This window comes from Micropterus salmoides, unplaced genomic scaffold, assembly GCF_014851395.1.
Source record: "Micropterus salmoides isolate LMB-PRFRI ecotype aquatic unplaced genomic scaffold, ASM1485139v1 Ms_hic_scaffold_4, whole genome shotgun sequence".
NCBI classification, from domain to species: Eukaryota; Metazoa; Chordata; class Actinopteri; order Centrarchiformes; family Centrarchidae; genus Micropterus; species Micropterus salmoides.
In genome coordinates this window covers 6634318-6659022 of record NW_024043372.1, presented here as the reverse complement: position 1 = coordinate 6659022, position 24705 = coordinate 6634318, and the positions used below count along the sequence as shown (strand labels likewise).

At 39.4% G+C, this 24705-nt stretch overlaps 1 protein-coding gene across 2 annotated transcripts in view; it reads right to left on the bottom strand.

The window, feature by feature from the left end:
- ptprt (protein tyrosine phosphatase receptor type T) overlaps nt 1-24705 on the bottom strand; it is a 328330-nt gene that overhangs the window by 209198 nt on the left and 94427 nt on the right. For both annotated transcript variants that reach the window (XM_038696881.1, XM_038696882.1), the window contains exons 5-8: nt 23973-24054; nt 22316-22431; nt 21126-21300; nt 3229-3522 (exon numbers count right to left, since the gene is read on the bottom strand). In XM_038696881.1, coding sequence (XP_038552809.1) covers nt 3229-3522; nt 21126-21300; nt 22316-22431; nt 23973-24054 — 667 coding nt within the window. The remainder of the gene's footprint in view (nt 1-3228; nt 3523-21125; nt 21301-22315; nt 22432-23972; nt 24055-24705) is intronic.

Here is a 24705-nt window from a genome sequence, read left to right as displayed (position 1 = left end):
GTTGTTGAGGCCTGGGCAGGGCTGTAGAAGCTAACATTAACAGAAAGGTGAACACAGAAGGTGTGGAAGCAAACACATGTAAACACACACACCAACACTGCCATTAGCCAGCAGGCTTTTGAACATCTGTCATACCTGTCTCCTCCAATCCCATCACACACTCACACACTCACATACTCAGACACACACAAACACACACACACACACACACACACACACACACACACACACACACACACACAGAGCACCTCGTAAATGGTTGTGACAGCTCAAAACAGCGCCACTAGCCTATGAACACATGTTCCTTTCTACTACACTTTACACACAAACCAAACCCCCCCACACACACACAGTGACCATCACCTTTGTCCCACTTCACATCAGCCATCTTTGTCTTTGTCACAGTTCGTTCACTTTATTCTCCACCACTTCCCTCTCTTTTCTTCCTCCTCGCATCTTTCTTTCTTTCTTTCCTTTCTGCTCTTCCCTATATCATCCTCCTCCTCTCCTCCTTGCTGCATATATTCTCCATCTATCTGGAGAACGAATGAATGAATGAATGAATTAATGTATCTATCTATCTATCTATCTATCTATCTATCTATCTATCTATCTATCTATCGATCTGGTGGCTATGACTGTGTGTGTATGTACGTGTCTGTGTTTGTGCATGTCTTTGAACTGTAGGCAAAGACAGAGCCTGTGTATTCCTTTGTGCCATACAGCTCCATTGTTGTCCAAAAACTTTTAAAAACATCAGTGTGCCACATGATGGTGACATGTTCCTTTATGACAATGAAAAAACACACACACACACACACACACACACACACACACAGTTTTTTGTCAAAAATATGGCATGTAAAATGTGCATTAATCCACAGCTGAAAATAGTCTCCAACAAATGTTTTGTTGCATTGCTGCTTGAGCAACATTTGCTAAAATCAACTGAGCCCTTTAATGAGAAAAATAAAAAAAAATTATAAACAATATTGGATAATGTCAGCTTTATCATTTAGGATGGAAGCAAAGGGTAGATAGTAAGGAGGTTTACAGGAAGAGATTGAGGGGAAAGGTGAAGAGGTGAAAGGAATGAGAGAGAGAGAGTGTGTTTGTTACCACTACTGTTAACACATAATTTTCACCTGCTGATTAGCACAGAGTAATATATTCAGTGGGGGTGGACAGAATAAACCACAAATACAATGACACACACACGATGAAATAAAAACACAGACTCAAAATGCGCAAAATCAGGAACACGCACACAGAGACATCAAATTCCAATTATTAAACTAAAGTTTCGACATCCTGGGAACAAAAAAAAAACTAGAGCCACAACACACATACAATCACACACACTAGCTACATTTTCTTACAGGCAAGATAAAGTCATCATCAGTAACAGACAAAAAAAAAGAAAAAATACAACAGGGATGCAGCACTATTCAAATGTACTCACTCCACTATGAATAAAAGGTTAGATGCAGATTGAGTAAAATCTCTTTTCAGACCAGCACCTTCATGCTTTCACCAAACTCTCCTCACTCCCTTTTTCTCATCCTCCCTTTGTCTTACTCCCGCCATCTCTACTCCTCTCAGCAAAAAAAAAAATTCACTTACAAAGGCTTTTGTCTCTTTTATTCACATCAGAAAATCCTCTTGAGAAAAATGTCTGAACAAGAATGACAAAGAAAAGGTAAAAAAAAAAAAAAAGATAAAGGTGGAATAGAAATGGAGAGATGGGGAACGTGGAAAACAGATAGAAGGGGTGGGGGTGGGGGGGCATGAGAGAACTTTGGTAGAAGGAGGGACAAAGAAACTGAATAAAAGAAATAAGAAAATGAGAGTTCAAAATTGAAATATGAAAGTAAACAAGACACAGGGAGAATAGGGTGTTAACAGGAAAGGAGAATCGGAGGAGACAAGGAAGGACTGAGCAAAGGAACACAATTGTGAGCGAGGAGAGAAAAGGGAAAGAAAAAGAAGGCAGGGAAAAGGACACAAAGAAGTAGAGTGAATGAGTGATAGAGAAAGAGAGCAGAAGAAAGGAGTATGACGAAATGGGAAATAGAAATAGGGAAAGAAACAAAGAAAAAAGACAATGAAAGCAATGAGAAGAGAGGTTAAAAGGGGAAGAATTAATGAGGAGAGAAGAGAAATGTACTAACTGAGTACAGGCTCAGTGACCACAAACGATCAAAAAAAGGAAGATGCAAAAAAATCATGGTGACCAAAACAAAACCTAATATGTGGTCATGTTTGACAGGTGATGTGGAGATAGAGATGCACTTCCTCCTACAAAAAAAGTCTACATTTTATCATCACATTATTTTTCTATCTTAATTGACTTGTGTTTTTCTTACAACATAATTCTTCTGTTTATGATCATGTTTTTATTTTCCATTTGCTTTGGCAATGTTAACGTCTGTTTCCCATGCAAATCAAGTCAAACTGAATTGAAGTGAAAAGAACAAGTGTGACTAAACAAAGACATCAATAGCAAACGAAATGGAACAGCAAACGAAACAGTTTGTCGATGAAAAAAGAAAGAGGAAGGAAGGAATAAAGGAAGTTCACAAAGAGGAGTGGTGATGATTACTTCCTACTGGGTTATCTAGTCATCCCCTCACACACACACAGTCCATCAGAGACCTGATGGGCTGTCACTTTATCAAATTAACTGCCACTCTTTGTGTCCTTACACTCCCGCTGGGATCCTCATTATCAGTCATGATTGCCCCCACCTAACCTCCCCCATCTTCTGCTCCTCCTCACCTCCTTTAACCCCCGCATTCCACCTCTCCTTCATCTCCGGGGCACCTTCTTGATATCTCAATTATCATCATCTTTGATTTGTGCTCTCGTTATCAAGAAGAAATAATTGGGGGAAAAAACTCCTCTCCTTTTGCTCATCTTCCATCTGGCCTCTCTGTCTGCAGATCGAATTTATCAGACCTGACTTTAACCATACTCAAACCATAGTTAATTTACCTTTACTACAATCACCCAATAACATTCAACTTGACGAGTGAGTTGAGTTTTCAGTTCACACTTAAAGAACATGAGCATGACCATCCTGGAGTCATCCACTATCACTATCACAAAAAAGGCAAGTAAAAGAACAGGAAACTTAAGAAGAAATCTAAAACTTCAAGTAAAACCTAAAAGAACGAAAGAAAGAAAGAGAAAGCTTTAAGATAAAAAGAATTAAAAGGTGTCACTTACCTGCACATTTAGTCCTGGTGACCAGCGACGGCCCCGGAGGCCCAGTTCCTCCCTCCCCAGGTCTGGATAGCAGAACCTTGATCTCATACTCCACATCTGGGTCCAGATGCCACAGTTTATAGGTGGGGGAGTCCACCACGTGGGTCTCCGCCCAGTTCCCTGAAGTGGTGCGGTACTCCACCTCCTTCAGGATGATCGGTCCATCGCCGATGATGCTGTTAGCGTTCGGTTTGATCCAAAGGTAGGTGGCACCAACAGCAAGAAGCTCAGGCGGAGCAATGGGAGTGGGTGGAGCTGTGAAATGAGAACATAGGTGGTTAGTTAAGTGTAGATTCAGATATTTCTTTGTTAAAGTTTAACTAAATCAGAGAATATTCTATTGAAAAATATGCAGTTCAGTCTCAGAGGCAATCAGAAAACAAATACATCACCGTGTTTTGCCTGTAACTGTACCCCCATCTGAGTTTATCACAATTCGAATACATTACAGGACTCATCTTCCTCAAAACTATATTAAAGTCTTCAGTGGTGCCTATGTGTGTAACACTCAAACCAATGCATTAATGTTGTTTAACACAAACACTCCCTTGGGCTGCTCACACAATTTGAAATGCATTTTTTGTACCTCTTATTTTCAAAGATATTTTCAAATGGATTGATTTCCCCAATAAAAATCGATAAACATGATGAAATAAGGTTAAAGGTCCAATGTTTTAAAAACGGATTTTTTCTTTCAAAGCTTGGCACTCCATCAATCTCAGTACAGTCTGTTGTGAATGCATCAATAACCACTGTTACTCGAGTCAGATACTAACATTTTGCATTGTGTTGTTAAACCTTGGACCCTAATAGACCTTTGGAATTTGTTACTGTTATTGTGTTAACGAACCAAATGCCAATGTGATCAAGGAAGCCTATTTTGCCATCACAGCCACATGCTGTATGTGACTACACCTACTACTAGTAACAATGTGGAGGCTTACCTTTTGCAATGAAAACAGCAGCCACTAAAAGCTCAAAAAAGGAGATGTTTTACAGAATGAATTCTCTACCTGTAGCACTAATCCATCACATTGTTGTCATGCTGCTGACAGCTACTTTGCCACTAGACTTTCACATTATGCTACTTTAAAATAATGGCCTCTGTCAAGCCTAAAAGCATAGGATGTTTTATTACTCCCGTTTTTCCTCTCTTCTTTTTCAAAACTAAACTCAAGACAGCAGCTTCTTTTCAAAATGAAAATAACATCCATATGAATAGTGGGACCTCATTGGAATGATGAAAAAAAAAAAAAGGTTGACTTCTACTCAACCCTAAATCCACAAGCCAATACTGACACTCTCCACTATTTGTGCATGGATGTATGTGAGAGGAATTAAAATAAAAAAATGTATTTATTTACATCCACTGTGTGAGCAGTGTTTGCTTCCTCTCCACTGATGGTGGTAAGACCAGGTGATAACATATACCCCTGCACAAGGTTTTCTGAATCTCTGTATTCTCTCTACAGCAATGAGAGGCAGACTTATTGGTGTTAACAAAATGACGTCAACACAAAGCAACTTGAAGCTGAAACACACTCATACGTTGAAGAGCAACATGAGCAGATGGAAACAATGACACAGATATTATTTGGAGCCTTTCTATTGGTCAGACTGCCATTAAGAATCCTGTTCATCTGCATAAACTATGTTAATAACCATGAACAGCTCCAACAATTCTGACCGTCCCAGGATCAGCACCTTGGACAGCAGTCGTAACACACCGTTGAGCAGAATGATGTCGAAGATCAGTTTGACAGAAAATATGTGAAGATGCTAACTAGATTGGGCTGACTTCTTTATAATCTTGAACCTTTATCACAGTTTAACATAATGTTATTTGTGTTTAGTTCTCACATAAGTAATTTTTTTAAGGCAAAAGTGCACAATTTACTTAAATATGCACATAGCTCTCCAACATGTAGAAGTTGAAAATCTCCAGTTTTTGATGAAAATAGTTGTCTGTTAAACATTTATTTCATGCTTCTCGCTAGAAACGATCTAATAAATAAAATGCAAGAACCACTGCTTCTCAGAATCTTTAGATTTGAAGCATATTTGATGGAGCAGACACATTGTTTTAATGCATCTTGAGAAATTCATGTTGCAGTTTTAAAATTAAATTCACTTTAACGCTGTTTCATTTCTATTATCACACCAATGCCCAGCAAACCAGTGATATTATTATTCGTCAATCATTGATCCTCAATAAGAGCAAAAGAGCCATTATAATATCACAGACTCCATAAAGTAATGATACTAATAGGTCATTTCAAAAAGAAAAGCATGCATGATGAAGGGCCATTCAAACATACCATGGTACACAGTGTTTTGAAAATTTACTTCTCACTCCATACAGTAAGCTTTTCATCAATTTCAGATTGAAGTCTAGGTTTCTTAGTATTAATGATTTTTTTTCTCTATGACAGGTGCTTTGTCAGTTGACAGCTACTTTATGCAAGCTAAGAATAATGGTCCCTTTCCTCCCGCTGTCTAAAAGCAAAGTCCTGATCTCACTCTGCAAGTTTTTACTTCCCTCAAGGCCCTATTAGAATATGTATGGTGGCTGCGGGACCGATGAATCAACTGTCACTCACCGCACGCTCATCCATCTGAACTATATGGAGGCTGTGAGTGAGTGTGTCTCTGATTCTGTGTGTGCATTCGTGAGTGCAGTGACAACAAGCATCTCTATGTTTGTGGGAGAGAAGGAGTTATGTTCATTCACAAACTACTGTTCTTGTGATGAAGTACCAATAATTTCCTTCAAAAAAAGAAAGAACATTTAAAGAAATAAAAACAAGAAAATAAATTATCCTCATCATCCTGAAATACAGAGAACAATTTTGTCAATGAAGGCTTTAGTTACTTACTTAAATGTTCAGTTTCCTTTTCATTTTGTGTGTCACGTTTTGTAAATGGTCTCTGATCTTAATAAAAGAGCACTTCACTTTTTCCAGGATAGTTTTAAGAGTGATTCACTGGAAGCAGACATAATGGTCTCATCCTGTTGCAATTTTCTTTACTTGTTTAGAACAAAGGTAGATTAACAAACTCGTAGATGTGTTTCACATGTAAATGTGCTGCTCAAAAAATTATTTTTAAATCTGAAGCAAAGCAACACAGACTGGTCAGATGAAAAATAAAGTACACATAGTGTAGTTTGTTATATACCACACATCCAAAATCTTCCTTTTTGCTTCAAAAAACCTTCCTTAAACAGCAGCCCAGCAGCTAACTGTGTTTTACAACTGCTTTAACAGAGACTCAACTATTCATTAACATCATTTATGTTCAACATCTTCTCCTGATGGGACTGAAGAAAGCGCAAGATCATTAAATCTCGACTCCTGCTGTTTCCTCCCACCATCCCTGCCTCTGCCAGCTCGTTTACAGCAGAGAGTTACAGGGGCCTCCCAGTGACACACAACCTGGTACATATGATGACATGGGGGGAGCACACACACCCTTACAAAAAGACACACATACCTGTACCTACTGAATGTATATTAATGCAGCCACACAGATTGAAGCGCGGGCTTGCATGTACATGTACAGAAAGATTCATGTACTTGCACATTCACATTTGGAACTGGAGGCTAGCCCAGAAATGAAGACACACACCCACTATAGACCCACCCACAGAAACACATTTTTACACACAAATGCATCCATCTGCACAAACACACACACAAACACACACAGTATACACACATTCTCACATGTAAACATAAATAGTATACAGAAAGACTTATTGCTAATCAACTACAGCTGGCCTTCATGCACTTGCGCTAATGAAGTGTGAGAGGAAGGATAAAGGACAAGATCCTTCATGGAGGGAGTAAAAGAGGGAAGGCTACGGGATTGACAGGAACCATGGGTATCAGAAGAAAGATTTGGTCCAGAAAAGGGAACAAAAAGGTGGAAGAAGGAGAAGAAAAAATGACAAAAAGAAGGTTGAACTTGAACCAAAACGGAGGGAGTAGAGGGTGCTTGGGGGGGAAAAAAGAGTAAGGAGGATGAGGTGAAGGATGAACTGAACAAGATAGCTCCAAACTTTGCTGCATTGCTGATCGTTTGAGGAACACAGTTCAGTGTGTGAACTGTCTGTGCAGTGAGTAAACCTCACTCCCCGACACCTTGAGACACGCACTGGCGACTGACGCCAGAGCCTATGGGCTTTAACCTCCTTGTCAGAGTGACCGCCTTCCGTACCTTAGAACGCCAGTTTGACTCCAGATCATGCAGTACGTACGCGGGGGCAGCCGGTTACATTAGCATGCAGGTTAACTTAGCAACAATTCGTCTGCTTTGTGCTATGCCTTAAATAAACTTTATTAAGGAATTAAAAAACTAGGGTTATTGTATGCACCATTTAATCTTTTATATAAAAAGCTTGTTTTGGATGCATTTTCCAATACACTTTTCAAACAATGCGCACTACAAAATAAATATTGTCCACAGCACTCTGAATCACTCAGAGCCCAGTCTGATCCATTACTGAATATGCTTGACAGCCACACCAAAAGCTGAGTTGATAAGGATTCACAGTTTTACATTTATTAGGTAACCCAAGGTCTACATTATATTTATTTTGTTTCATTACAGACAAACTGACTGGCACTATGCAGAAAGTATGGTATGTAGCTTGAAGGACACACAATGTGTCTTGATTTAGGCCGATAACCAATAGACTCATGTAGAGAGAGGTGAACAACAACCTTATCTGGACACTTAGTGAATCTCTGTAGGTCTAGGTTAAATATCCCCAGAGATTAGATTTGGTGTTGGCATTCTATTTATTCACACGTTGTATGCTGGCGCTGTATCTCCTCGGCCGGGATCAATAAACCATGCTGTAAATCTTCAGTCTTCGAAACTTCTTCATCACACGTGAACCTGGCTCACAAGTAATGGTATAAGTCAGATAATACATTCCCAGGTGTCCTGATGCAGAACGTAATCCAAAGTGTTGCTTTTTTTTTAATAGCAAGACACTTTGCGGTGCATTACACATATTTCACAAACACTATTAGTTGGAGGTTTTCAAAGAAGAGAGAAAAGAGTTTTCAATTGCAAAAAAAAAATTATATTAATAGGAACTAGAAGAGACAAGATGTCTGCAGGAGACATTCTCCCACAGTGTTTTGTCTCTGCAGAAGCCACACTCACACTGTAGCAAAAACAAGTAGGACTCATGAAGTTTTTAAATGGGATACAGCAGGAATACAGCACTGTAACTGTGGGCCAATAAAGACTTCTGTGTGTTGTGTGGATGTGTGTGTGAGTATGTGTGTGTGTGTGCGTCTGTGTGTGTGTGTGAGAGAGAGTCCTGGCCCCATAAAAGGTTTTATCTTGTGTATCCTGGGGCCTTGTTGTCAGAAGACGCATCACGCACTCAAAAGCGACCTGTGTTACTACACCCTGAGGAAACAAAGTATATGGAGCTACTTTTTTACTGCACTCTTTTACAATCCCAGCATGGTGAAGACGGGTCATACTAATGTGTGTATGTGTTTTTATGTGTGTGTGTGTATGTGTGGTTACAGGATTCCTTTCTAAAATGAAATCAGTATAACTTTGGGGATAAACTTATGCTATAATATAAAAGTAAAATACTAAAGGATGATGTACTGTAGAAAGAAAAGGAAGAGAGAGAAAGAAAAGAGAACTTGAAATTATGTTGGGGGAAAAAAGGAAGTTAGTGAGGTTGGAGATCAACATCCTAGATCCAAACAAAAGTTAAAGGGGGAGAGAGAGTGTCAGAGGTGGCTGATTGGATTCTTCCAATCTAAATGGATCTCACTTCATGTCACTGTCTGCTTCTCCTGTAATCCAGTGTTAACACATACATACATTTAAAAAAGGGTAAAGAAAAATGGGGAAAAAGGTGAAGATTTAGGAGTAATAGTTGTGTTGGCGGTTATGTTAGTGTTATCACCCTTCTCAGCTGGCAGTTTATAATATACCTTATATTGTAGGTGTGTTTGATTATTTCTGCTTACGTGTGCATTTGAAAAATCCAAAAGTGCCATAAAATCTTTCCGAGTTCTGTCGTGTTCACAGAATTGGATTCAAGGATATAGAAAAGTGTGAGTGTGTGTGTGTGTGTGTGTGTGTGTGTGTGTGTGTGTGTGTGTGTGTGAGTGAGATAAAGGAGGACTAAGCCCACCAGAGAGGAGAGAAAAGACATCGCCCGGGGTGGCAGAAAAGACGGAAAAAATCAGCTGCACCAAAGATGACAAAATCTGTTTTTCTCCCATTGTGTCTCGCAGTGGGGAGAGAGAGTAATGATGGTCAGGATGATAATAGAGAGAGGGGGTTCTTCGTTTTCCTCTTGTCAATGTACTGCTTCCGTTCCAGTACTTCTCTTACAATTTTTTATTTTTTTTATACGTGCTGAAGGCAACCTCATTCACAAATGTTCTGGTTTGAAAAGTAACTTTAATCAGAGGACAATTAGATGGTAATTTAAACGGATAATATGGCTTTCCTCCTCTCTCTACATATTTGTTCATTTTAATCTCTTTCGTCTTTTAATCTTTCTACATGTGGTTGTCTTATCAGTAATTCCAGCTCTATTTCGCAGCTCCTTGAACTCAGCAGTTCAACTTACAAAATACACAATCATTTGTTCCTCTATCCACATCGGGACGCCTCACTGACATAATGCATTACCTAGCCCCTTACCCTAACCTAATTGTAACCTGAGCACTAAAACCAACTCCTAACCCTCAAAAAGCTGTCTCTACCGATGGGGACCTCAAATTCCCTCAAGTGTCTATTGGTTAGTGTGCATTCGGGTCCGCAAGTCCACACCGGGATACGGAAAAAGGAAACACACACGATATGATCACTCAAGCTCATTACGTGTTAATGATGCATGCTGTGTATTTAAGTGGAACCAATTTATATTTGGATATGTTTTAGAACAAATCCCTGTACATCTGTTTTGCAGAAATGAAAACAAAAAATATGTTATTTCCCAAAGGTTCATAATTCAATACTTCTAGAATACAGAGCACCAAGTGTTGTAATATTGTCAACCCATGGCTCGTGTTATGGCTTTGATTTTGAAAAGGACCATAATTATGTAAATTATAGTGCCATTTTGGTAGAGTTGGAGTCACTCCTAACCTGTAATTTTGGGGAAGCACTGCAAAGATAGTAAATCTTTTTTCCATAACTTTGGGAAAAAAATTAACAGGCAGAGGTTTCCTGACTTCACACATTTCTGTCAATTATTATGTCTGGTCATGCGGACATGAAACAGACAAAATATTAGAAAATGCAAACGTTCATGATGTTGGAGATTTAAAATGTTCTTCCACCAGGTGAAAGCCTGGAGGGGATCATGTTTGGTTGTGTATGTGTGTGTGCATCTATCCACAGCTAATCTCACATATTAATGGACCCATCAGCCTAAAAAAGCAGAGATCTGCTCTCTACTGAGCGCACCGTTCCAATTAATTTGGTGCATTTTGCAATACAAAACAAAATGGTCTACTTCAGAATGCTGAATGAGGAGGTCATACAAGTACCATCATTTCTTCATCCATAAATCACATTTGTCATACAGATGTAATAAGAATAACAAATTAAATTTTCCAATATTTTGACTGAACAACTGTTCACTGCGCGTGAATACCCTACACCTAACATGCCTGTGACCTGAGAGCCTGGCCCTGCATGCTGTAAATTTTGTATTCGGATGTTCCTACCTCACCTTGTGAGTGCACTCTACCTGAGGGGTAAAGGTCTGACTCACCCGTCGACTCAATATATAAAGCACCCTGCTGACTAGCCCCCGCATCATCCTCTCCGTCTCCTGGCTTTGTTAACGGGCAAAAGGTGAGAGGTGGAAAAGTTCCTACTTCTGCTGAAATTCGACGAAATAATTTTTAATCCTTTCAGGATTGTATTGGTGTTGATTCAATCTGGTGCTCCAGCTCATCCCTCTCAATCATTGTCTCTCACCAGGTGTGTCGCATCAGCAGGTAAGGGCCAGAACCCTCCTCACATATGTGGTGTCACTTCTGACCTGCACTCTCTTCCTTCACACAACCTAATAACAAAATAAGAATTATTACTCACTCTTTACTTCTTTCTGTCTTTATTTCTGTGCAATCTCTCAGTGTTATTTACCAGCTCAGAACTGCTACTGACTTTTATATAAACACATTCCTCCAAGTCCTGGGGATTGAGTGCTTTCAGTATGCTGAGTGTGTGTGTGTGTGTGTGTGTGTGCGCCTGTGTGTGCATACACCTGTGAGTAACACACTTCATACTCCCTCAGGCCTGTTACTTGGTATAAAGAATTCAGCACTTTCACGCAAACACACACATGCACACACAGTGGCACTTCTCCACTGCCTGGTCACAAAGAATATTTTAATCAAAAGACTCACAGCACAACGACACAGCCTCCATCTATCACAGAGGACAGACAGGAAGGAGGGAGGGGGTAGACAGGAGAGAAAGAAAGAAAAAAGAAAGAGAAAGAAAGAACTAGAGATGGATGTATGGGGAAAGCAGAGTATATTTTACACCCGGGTAGGGCCAAGAATCATGGGAAATAAGCTCTGATTGCCTACTCCTCACAGCAAACTCACTGTGGCATACACCTGTTACCTCTTTACATATACATATACACACACAACACTGAGCACAAAAACTGAATAATGGATGCAGACACACAAAAACATAAAAAAACAGACATGTGAAAAAACACAGATGAATAAAAAAAACCCACATATGTCATAGCATGCACACACTCACACACAGAGACAGGCACACAATCAATCGGCACTTCAAGCCATCTGTGTCCACTTCCAGACAGAAAAATCCCATTGGCTTCACTCCCATGAGCCTCTGCTTCCTCAACAAAAACTCTTGGAACTGCAGAAGAATAGTTAAAGCTGTGCAGGTTTGCTTTGACTTGACAAACTGACACTGCTCAGTCAGTGTTGCCAAACTAATACTTATTCTAGTTATTTAACCTCTTTAACCTTTCAGTTCTCTCACCTTCACCTCTTGTTCCAGGACCCTGGTATTACCCATGATGCCTCAATGGCATCACTTACTTTCGATGTTATTAGTTATATCTGTGCGCCTATGACATATCAAAATGCCTACCATGAAATAAGCCTAAACACAACCAGCTTGGTTGGTTCAGCTTCAAGCAACTCTGGTGTAATTCCTTCCATTCTTCGATGCTACGAGTTTTGTGCAGGCATAAACCACAGATGCAAACTTTTTTTAGTTTTATAGCAAGTAAAATTAGGTGTGGTTTATTGGTGGTATGCATAAAACTCAGAACAGCCACAGACTTGTGTGATATAAGATTAAGTAGCGTAAATTCAAAAGTATTATCATTATTATTTCATAATGAAGGCAAATCAGTAATTGTGTGATACAGGATGTGTAGTCCCTTTCCACTGTTCCAATTGCCCATCTCTGCTGCAGTATTAGTGGTTTCACAATCTTGTAACTCATATTCATTTCTTTCTAAACATGGAATGTGAAGCTGTTGTTCTCAAATGACAGCAAAAATAGCAAAGCACCTTATGTAAAACTTATGTCATCTCACTTACTGATTTAGGAATGTGGCTATCTTATTATTACTGTCAACATGTAAAATTTTAAAGAGATGAGGGTTACAAAATGTGTCTCATCTTTCCATATTAACCAAACTACGAGTATGAATACAGCCTTTGATTTTAATCCTATTTCCCCAAACTTGTGAGATTGTGTCACATTACCACATCAGCTCTGTCAAAGTGTCCGTGAACAAGACAGTAAACATCTACCTGCTCGCTTACTCTAAGCTGCTGAGGATAAAAGTCCCAGATAGAGTCTCAGCTCTGAAATGTGAACACAGACAGAGAAGGTGGGAGAAGTTGAGGGTAATGGAGTAATGACAGCAAGCAAGATCCTAAAAGAGACACTGATCTTCTTAGTGTCATAAAAAATAGTTTTTAATGAAATTAGAATTAGTCTTAAATCTGTCAGCCTCACAGGAGTGAAACAGCAGGACACTCACAGTGGACACATCTCTCCCCTTACATACAGTAAGTGAACACACTGGAGATGAATGAGATGTTTGTAGTGACAGAAATAGCTGATGGGATTGAACTTGTCAGCTTTGGCTTCTCCTCTTTGGTTTGGTTCTTATTTCTGTTTTCTGCTGGTTCTACATGATCTTTCTTCCTATCTTGCCTAATTTTTACTTTTTATTTCCTTCTTGTTCATCTTCTCCCATTGTTTTCTCGCTTCTTTTTTGTTCACTTCTCCTGTCGTACAATGTAAGTTCAGCTTTCTTTACTTCCCTACTATAATCTTGTGCTCCACAGTCTTTGGTTTCAACTTTTAACCTCCTCACTGCATCCTCCCCTCTCTGCTCCCCTCAGTTCTTTCTGACCCTCTGTCTACTTCTTCTCTACTTTTTTCTTTCCTTTTCTCGCCTCCAGTCCTCCTCCTCCTCTACTAACTATACCTGTTCATGCATTACTTATATTTCTCTTCAGAAATTCTTTGTGAAGTGTCCACTTTCTCTGACCCACACACAAGCACACAGGCCGCTGCACATGAAAGAGCAATGGACATGGAATACCAACAACATGACAAACCGTCCGGCACATACACAACACATACACACACACCCCCATCCCCTAAGGCAAGCCCTAAGGAAGCGGTTAAAGAGTCAGGTGAAGTGTACACTGTATGGTTGTATGCTCCCCCCCCCCCTCCACACACACACACACACACACACATTATTAGACACATACCCTGATGTAGGCAGATAAACCAACTTGCACACACTTAAAATTCAGGTTGGTTCTTTCAGGTTTTCTTTCCCAACAGAGCAAATATTTTCCTTGTCTCACCTTGTGTATATTTCATTATTTTGTGTTATCATTTTTTCTTGCAAGTAATGTATGGCATCAATTATATCAGTGTAATAACATAGGGGTTAGTTACATCATAATCATCACTATGTTTTTCTGAGTTTCTCTTTTTAACAAAAACACTGTTCTCACTCTATTTGCAGTAGTTTGTACTCAACACTTGCAGTAGATGTTTCACATTTAAAGCCCCCCAATAGCCTATGGGCATAATCCATCTCAAATGACTCAGCTATTATTTTACAACCAGCTTTTATTTCAGAATTCACTGTAAGACTTTAAGATAACCCGAGCCTTTAAAAATAACTCATTTAAATATTATGCTAAAGGTAACTGTGACTTATGAATGTTTGACATCTTTTATGTGTGACTTTTTAAATGTTTGACATCTCTTTTTGGAATAAAACCTCTCACTTGGAAGTCAAATTGGAAGTTTTTTTTATAAATTGGAGGTTGTGTTATGTTCACATCTAGTGGGAGTTCATAGCGTCAGTGGGCTTCCACAGATCTGACACAGCGGGCTGAGCTGTCCACTTTACTATTGATTTCCTTATCAGGGAACAGACACATAGAAGATGCCAGGAATGAGCCTTGGGCAACAGAAAGCTCTATGGACAAACACACACATACGCAGAGACACACACACTCACACTCACAGACACTTAGACACTGCAGTGGTACTGCTGGGTCTAATTCTTGGACTACAATCATCTTTATGACCACCCAGGGAGACTTAGAAAGATGTAGCAGTGTTCCTGGTGAACTCACACACACAACCCACACACACTCTGTATGGTATCCACAGTGCACTGGCTGACAGTGGCTCTCCTGGATCTCTGCTACGCCCCACTGAGTCTTATCTCTGACAAACAGAACACACACACATTTGCTGATGCCCAAATGCCCATACACAACACACACACACGTGAATGCAGATATACAGCCCAAATACAGCCCACATTCATACTCCCAGAGCTACAGACATGTCAGCATGCAAGCTTGCTCACTCCCTGATACACATACACACACACACTCACACACACAAGCAGAGCCGGGGGTATGGTTGAGACCTTGTTGCCTTGGGGCCTTGACTGCATCTGTTCGACAAGAGCCATACAAATGAGAAACGCACAGGAGCAGAGAAAAACATCTGTGTGTGTGTGCGCGCGTGCGTGCGTGTGTGCCTGTTTGTGTAAACTTTTCTGCATCTGTGGGTATCTGGTTGTGATACCTAGTGTGTGTGTGCGTGTGTGTGTGTGTGTGTGTGCGCTTTCAGCAAACATGTAATTCAAGGATATCCTTTTTGTCTGAGAGTGTGTATGGGCATGCATGTGAACATTTGTCTTCTTACAAATGTCAGTGCACCATTTTCTGACTTTTTCAAAATAAAGAAAATGTTTTCTCCACTTCTTTTTCTTCTTGTTTCTTTTTATATTTTTCCTCCATTTGTATTATAACAAGTCCTTCTCTCCCATTTCGTCCAGTAAAGGTAACGTTTTTCTCATGACAGTGAGAAAATCTGTTGGTGCCATTAATGCAAGGATATGTTAGGGCAGAGGTTGTGTTCACAACAAATCACTGTCACTGTGTGTTTGCTTTAACATATACAGTGTCAACTATAAGGGAGCAGTGAAGTGAGACAGAGGTGTGAATATAGCGAGAATGAGGAAGTGAGGAGATGAGACGGAGGGGAAGATGAGAGTGGAGGTGTGAAGTCGAGCATTGTATTTAATATATCTTCAGAGCATTGTATTTAATATATCTTCCTTTCTGCCTTTTTACTTCAGTTACTTTCTACCTCTGGTCTTTCAGATCTTTCAGACAAAGGTGTCAGCACAAGTGAAAGTGGAAAATTTTTTGAGTCTACTTTTCTACACCACACAACAGAATCATTAAAAACAACTAAGATGATTGTGGTAATCCATGCATTGTGCTATCTTTCCATTTTCATTCCATTGCTAGTTGTGTGAAACTCCCCTTTTCACACACTTTATTAAGTTATTCTTTCTTTTCTCTTCAAGGTTTACTATAAAAGTACTAAGCAATATAAATACTACTGTTCTATAGAAATATTTTTCTTGCCTCTGAGTTGTGCTATGATATTTTAAATTTGCTGTGTTGCTTGTTGTGCAGTCAAAGTTGTTCTGTTTTCTTTGATGAAATCAGCATTACCAATAAAATGTGTTATTATTAAAAGAGTATAGGCCAGAGGACTAGTTACTTTACAGAGTAATATTTTGGCTTGCACTAGATAGTATGAATGTAGATAGACAACATGCCACTTGTGTTACCCATTATTCTAAAATAACATTAAGCAATAAGTAATTTGTGTTATATATTATATGCCAGAGGTCACTAATAGGCGGACCGCGGTCCGGATCCGGACCCAGCCGCTGTCCTCTCTGGACCGCCGACCTACAGCCGATTTATTAATGAGACTTACTACCTCAGAGTTTCTATTTTAACCCGCGCAGCTTTTCTAGCATTTACTGTACTGCTTTAGAGGCCCTGGAAACTCACAGACCAATGTGCTTCAATCGTCTCATGTGATGCTGCTCAGCCAATAAAATCTGTGCTTTCCAATGCTTGCGAGTCGAGTCCACGAGATTCACCAGAGACGTTTTGGAAACACGCAAGAATTGAGCAGACGAAAGGGAAAAGCGATTTCATATGGCTTTTATTCAAGAATGTACAGATTTTTATATGTACATTCCTCCCACGGGCAGTTCAAAACCAGAATATCTAATAGAACTCCAATGCTAGCTGGCAGGACAAACTAGAGCTCACGTTTTTTCACTGAACAAGAGAAAGTAGGAGTGGCAGCTCTGTAAGGGAATGAAAGAGAAGAGGAGGCATTACAGTGTTTAGTGTTGAGTGTTTATTCTAAAATTGGTTAAGACTACACTTCATCACTTCAAGATACATTTTTATTTAATTTTTTCTAAAAATTAGGCATTTTATTTTAGTTTACTTAAATTTATAATTTATTATTAGAGTAGTTATTATTTATTATCCCTCCAGTTTGATGTGAAAACTGACTGAAATTTGATTTGATTTGACAGTCCGTTTTTGACTAAAAACATATGTTGATAGAACTATTTATGGTACTGAATGATAACGCAAGTTAGTCGTTTTGATGTTCCGGACCTTTGCTTCAGGAAATTTTCTGTAACTGGACCTCTTTGAATACCCCTTTTATATGCCATCAGAATCATGTGAATGATGCTATGTGCTTTGAGTAAAATTGTCAGTACTTACTTTTGAATGAGTATTATTCTATTGACGCATTGGTGATTGGTGATTGGTGCTTTCAAATACAACTCCTCCAGAAGGTTGCTAGATTCATTCCGAACATTTTATTTCAGCTGCTTTTTTCAGTTAGTCAGCAAGGAAGACATCATCTGTTCGACTGGCCAGTAGTGTCGTGTCAGATTAACATGCATGCATGAGCACGGGGAACGCACACACACACACACACACACACACACACACACACACACACACACACACACACACACACACACACACACACAAACAGAGGGCGCTGTAACATGAGAAGTGTCTCTCTCCAGATTCCCCTGGTCACACCTGGCTGAACAACGTACTAATTAACCCTGATTTCACTTAGCAGCTCAGGAGAACACACAAATACACACACAAATTAATTTGGACACACAAATACCATGACACCTCACACATGAACACACAAATAAAAAGGCATGCAGATACACACACATGGTGACACATTAAGCTACACACAGATGATCCCAACACACATGAATGAATAGAATGAAGAAAAAAAAAACACAAAAATACACAAACATACAAATCAAGGACAATAACACAAATACACACATTTGGCAACACACACGGCACACACAAAGGGCTTCAGGGAGGTGTGCTCATCGATGTGCGTGTGTAATATTGCATATCTCACTTGCTCACTGTGTTGGCATGGGCTTATTCCCCTGGCACAATGCATGGCTAACTGCACCTGAGCCACACACACACACACCGCACACAAAAAAATATATACAGAGGACAAAAACACAAACGCCAAGAGACACATTCAGCAGGGTACACACACACACACACACACACACACACACACATTTGGACGTCAGGAGTACAGTCTGTGTGTTCTGCTAACAGATGGTAATGACAGTTTCAGTCCCTGGACTATCATCTAATCAAAACAGCACACACTCACACTTACACACAAACACACACAGAGACACACACTCCAGCCTCCCTGTAGATTGAACATCCTTCACACCAAATAAGGTTAACAGCATAATTCCTCCCAAATATGCATTGAGAACATCATTTAGGCCAGTGTGCCTCTTCATTTAAATGTATTCCAGTGATGCAATTTAAATTTCATTAAAAAACAAACAATTCCCCATGCACCACATGAAGATTTTTTTCATGTTTCATAGAAATAACAAACAACTATAATTCACATAAAATTTTTAACATAGAGAGGAATGCTTGTCCAAATGCAATTCCCATCTTACATAGGCACAAGGTGCAAAGCTATTGTGTTCCAGGTTGCAAGGAAATCTGACAAATCGTTATTCAATAGAGACAGCAACACATCCCTGCCGTTTTACTTCCAGGCTTAAATAAATCTGTCCAAGATGTACGTTGATGTTTTAAAAGTAATTACATTACAATTAAACAGTATTATTGGCCTGGAGCTGGTTGAATGTTAAAGAGGTGGTTTTATGCTCATTTTCAGGTTCAATCATATTTAGAGGTTGTACCAGAACAGGTTTACATGATTTCATTTTCAAAAAACACCATGAGGGCGTGTCAGACTAGTCGCTCAGTGAGCATTATGACACGTATTTACTTGTGACATCACAAGAAGGTGGAAGTAAAGGCTGGACTACAAACGAGCTGTTTTCAGGCAGTTCAGAGCAGAGTTTTCTGTAGGAGATGGGAACTCCCTTTGGAGTGGACTTTGGGCTTTTTCACTTTGCAAACATGCACAAAAAAGATATATAACTCACTAAAGGAGAGGGAAAAAAACAGAAAGTATGCTTTTAATACCACCTCTTTAATGTTAACTGTTGTTTAACGGTACCTAATGGGTTATCAAATATGTTGTGGTGTTGTTTTACCTTGAAATGTGGCGTAATGTCCCTCCATTTTCTATTCAGTTTCTGATCAATTGGGAAGTATAGTCAAATTATAATGATTTGTCAGATTCCCTACGTTTATACAACTTACAACACAGCATTACAACAATCCTTTTGATAACAGTATTTGAGCTTCCCATCTTCAGTGTGACGTCAGAGGAAAATGGCTGCAGTGTCAACATGCAAGGATCCACATAGAAGTACAGCACCATGCTAACAATTTAGCTACCACAATACGTTAAGTGATTGGTCATTGCTAACACTGACATTGTTTGAGTGATAGTAGGTAAGTAGGATAGTAATACTTCAGGATTCAGAAAAATGATTAATTACTTAAACTTTAGCATAAAGTATGTTAAATGAAAACTTGATTATATAATATGTTGAGCAATAGCAGTGCTCATTTTGTTAACATATATATATTTAGTGATTATAATATCCATGCTAACAATTTAGCATAAGACACTTAAAAGTTGAGAGAAGTACTCATACTGAGTAATAGTAGTAAGTCCGTCAGCTGAAGGTGGATACAGAGATGTACAACAGAAGGAGACACTGAGAGGTAAAGGAATGTAGCCTAATAATGTCTGACAACAACAGATAGCTGCATGGCTATAATTCTATCAAAGGCCTTACAACGACATTATCTATCCTCCGCAGTACATCAAAATCCTTCTCAGCAGGACAGTATAGCTACAGTATTTCCTGTTTTTCACATGAACCATGGGATTGAGAGTAGGATGGTAAATCACAAAGATTCCTTCATATTTTTGCCCTGTATTGAGTGTAAGCGCAGAGATGAGTAGATTGCATTAGAGGATTTGAATGTCCACAGCGAAGGGATTTGTTGAGCAGCACAGATAAATATAAGAGGGACAGAGGAAACAAGAGGTGAGAAGGGGTGAAAGGAAAACATTGGAAAAGAGAAACAAAAATAGGCCAGCAGGGAAGAAAGAGGAGGATCATAAAATTTATTGTAAAAAGAAAATTTTATTCAATATAATTATTGCTTTTTGATTAGTATTCAAGTTACTATATGCCTTAAGCACTTAAATCCAAATACTCCCATTACGTTTTAGCTTAAGTACTAGTAGTAAAACAGTATTTTCCATTAATTCTGTGCTTGTTTATGAACTTCAGTAAATCTATAAAGTTGCCTATTTTGTGAAATATTTATAACTACATTTTTTATATAGCAACTCCATTACATCACATCACATTAAGAAATGAATTACTTGTGTAAGATGGTAAACATATTTCTTTTTGGTATCTTTGGAAACTTTGGTGGACTTTAAATTAGAGTTATGTGGGTTTAAAAAGTGTTTGTCCAGCCAAAACGGTTCATGGGGCATACCCTATTGTAAACAATACGGTACAACAGTGTTGGTATCTACTTCAAGACCTGGGAGAAAGGGAAGGAACATGAGACACTGCGGGAAAATGAATTGAAAGGCTGACCGAGACAAAAATGTGAAAAAAAAGAGTGAAAGAGGGCTCATTGTGAGTTCAAGTCACTACTCTGAAGTCTGTTCAGTATTCTGTCCTCAGAAGCTTACAACAGCACTAATGAACAACAGCCAAACACACACACACACACACACATACAAAGAACTACACAACAACAACCCAGGCTTGTTTTTCACTTTCTCTGCATTAAAGAAGTAGTCCCATTTAACACCATCCACAAAGATCTGTCAAGCGCTGCTCTTCTTCCAACCATTCATTACAAATACTCTTCTTCTAAGTGACTGGTAGTTTGCCTTCCACTTGTACTTTTATGTGAAACTAGATAAACAATATAATGTACCTTTGACAATTAGATCGGCATAGTTGGACACCCCTGACCCGCCGTCTGATCGGATGACGCAGCGGTAGCGGCTGGTGCTGCGCTGGGATGTGTCACCAACGCTGACGGTTGCAGAGAAACGCCGGTGGTTCACCACCCTGGTCACCATCAGCGCTGTGTCCTTGCCGTTCCACTGCTGCATGATTGGAAAGATAAGATCATTCAATTATTGGCAAAAGTGTTGCCGCATGTTCTGACTGATCTTTTGGTAAAGGTTCTGCAGTATTTTTAGTCATTTGTCAATTTACAGTGATTACAAGAGACACGCGACAAAGGACATAGTAATGATACTATATTGATGTCAAAGACCTGGCAGGAAGCAGAAGCAATTTGGACTGAGCAGATCAGACATGAATGAAGTGTACTGCTGCCACTTTCTGCTTTGCATAGGATCCGCACATCTCCAGATCTAATCTTCTTTTACCACTGTAGTATTATCTGCCAATTTGGAGAAACATGCTTTGCTCAACAGACCTCCAGTCAGGAGGCTCACTTCTCTCCATTGCAAATGTCATTACTGTACACAGTAGCATTCTCAGTGGTATAAACTCATGTGTGGTAAAAACATGCAAGCTTGCCGGTGCAAATTAATTTAAACAGAGTATGCAGGCATGGATGCACACGTACACACCAACACACTTGTCACTTGTACAGAGATGGGGTCACTGGTGTGGAGCAGAACAAGGACTTTTAATCAATCTTGAAATAGAGCTGGGAAGGCTAGGGATGTTTGCCACAGTGTACTTACTTTTTTAATTTTATTTTATTTTAATAAAATGGCATAAAAAAACATAATCGTACTTGCTATATTGGGCTTTTAGTAATTTATATTCTTTCTTGCAGAATGTTCACTAGAATCTTGGATGGCTCAGTAGATCCATTCTTATACTGATTCTTTCTGATTGGCTGACAGTAGTCTATAAAAAGAGGTACACATTACTACTCTGAGATATGCCACGGTGCAGCATTAGATTCAACATATATGTCACAAATCCCACTGAAAATCTGCCCCTGAAACAGAGAATTAGTCCATTACACCAGTTTTAGAATATTTGAACATTTATAGGATTCTGACCAGCAGATCAAGTTCTGCATGTACACTTCCTGCTGATATCATTCATGCACATATTTACTGATAAGAAGGTACTAACCTGTAGCCAGAGTTTATCATGCTGAGACCATTTCCCTCCAGCAGTACACTGGAACGTAGCATTCTGACCCACGTTCACCTCTACATTCTGTAGACGCAGGAAGTGAGGCGCTTTACCTGCAACATACACAGTAAACCAACACTTTTAGACACACACTGTGGAAAAAATTTGTAGAGTATTTTGTAGAATTAAATAAAATAAAAGGGGTATTTTTGATCACATTTTTGATTATTATTATTTTTTTGTTGTGATCATATAATGGATCATATAAAAATGGTATAGAACTATTGCTTTTGTTGAGGATCTTCTACAAGGAATTTTAAAGGATCATTTTCAGAAACCAACGGTTCCCCATCCCTAAAGACTAAAGCCTTTTTATTTTCATTTTCGTTTTATTTTGGGTAGTACTTGAGAAACATCCAAAGTTCCATAATCACATATTAAAGCAATTGGCAGGCAACTGAAGGATGCCATCTTGTTATTAAAGATATGGTAGATTCACAGTGGATTATAATAGCAGATGCCACTGGTAATAAGAAACAACACTTGCAGGAAAACCCACAACAATAGTAACCCTGTTCAAACAGGGCTTAATATTGTTGTCTGGAGTGAGGCAGAGAAATTCATGGGAAAGCAGATGAGCAGGCAGACAATGAGACAGACTGCCAGACAATGGGTGACTTTGGCCTGGCATTGAGACTAGCCAGCGACTGGTAAATTTCATTTTGACTGTCTGCAGACAGAGATAAGTCTAACAGAGTATGGATCGATCATTAAACAATCATAATTCAGCTTGACGCTAATGGTCAGGTTGTTGCAAATGAAAAGGACTTAGATATGAAGGTTGTATTTTATGGTAACCTTTCCTTATTTGTACATTCTTCTTTCTCCTTTGTCTCTTAACATCATCTCGGATTTTAGTTTTCTAATTCAATTCCTTTCTTCTGTTGTGAATACCTCTACTCTCTTCCTCTTGCTTTCCATCATTGACTTACCCACTTTTACTAATCTGATTAGCGATTGGCACAGATGAGCTAGGTCTTCTGTGCCAGCAGTTCAGAAAAGACAAAATAGATTAACAAGAAGAGTTACAATTATGTACTACCTTTTAATAGACCCCCTCTATAGTTTTTAAAACGTGTAACAAGACTCGATATAGAGTAGCAGTTGTTCTACTTAAGCATAATGTCTATAAAGTTGAACTGAACTGAATTAATTTGAAACTAATACTTGGATGTAAAAATGCACTGCCAACAGACAGTGAGAATAGTTATACTGAGTAGACAGAGAGGTAAGTAGGCCACAGAGTGTTGCAGTAAGCAGTCTGGAGTTTTGTGAAGCAAAGTGCTTCTGTCAGATTTGAGTGATGAAGACCCTGAGTTTGGACCTTCTTCCTGGTTCTCTGCAATCTGTCTGCAAGCCTCACAATCTGTCGTTTAAAAAAACAGCCTTTGTGTGTGTGTGTGTGTAGGTGTGAGATAGCTATAAAACAGATGATGCTCAGTGTGGCTACAGTTGTGCAGGGTCAACCATTGCAAGACGCACGCACCCAAACGCGGTCGCATGCTCAGAACCGCACACACACACACACAGACACACGCACACACGCACACACACACACACACACACACACACACACACACACAGATTCACTTACGGCAGGGGTGAGCTAGAACTCGAATGTCGTCGATGGCGATGAAACCTGGATGGCCTTGAACTGAAACTGCTTCAAATATTACCTGAGAGAAGAAGGAAAGAAAGAATCAAGCTGAGCCACAGTTTTCTCTAAAAGCAATGAAACTCAAAAAAAAAAAAAAAATTCATTTCCTTCACAAACTAAAACATCTTGACGACCCTGCGAAGCTCATATGGAAACCCCAGGGGAATTTTCCACTGAAAGTCAGCAACTATTCCTCTCTTCATTTCATCCCTTCATCCTTCTGTCTCCATCCTTATGCCAACCACATATGCTGTTCCTCCTTTTCCCTCCTCTTGTCTTTCCTCTTCTCCTTACCACAACCTCCTCCTTCTCCTTCTATTCTTGATCACTCCCTGTTCCTCTCATTTCTTTCTTTCCTTATGTTTCTTCTCAGCCGTCTCTTTCATCTCTCTCCTGTTCTGCCTGTCTCTCTATGTATGCTGACTCTCTCTATCAGCTCATTTATGATCTTCTTCTTGTAGTCGCTCCTTTGTTCATTTCTCTATTTCTCTCCCATCACATCACTCTCTTTTTCTGTTCTTCCATTTGCTCTATCCAATACTTTACAAACACACTCAGGGTGACAGGCAGTCAGGCAGGGCTGTCAAGGGGCCATGCACTTCTGACCCGCACATACTGCATACTCATACACAAACACACACTGAGGACACACACACATATACCTCTGTGC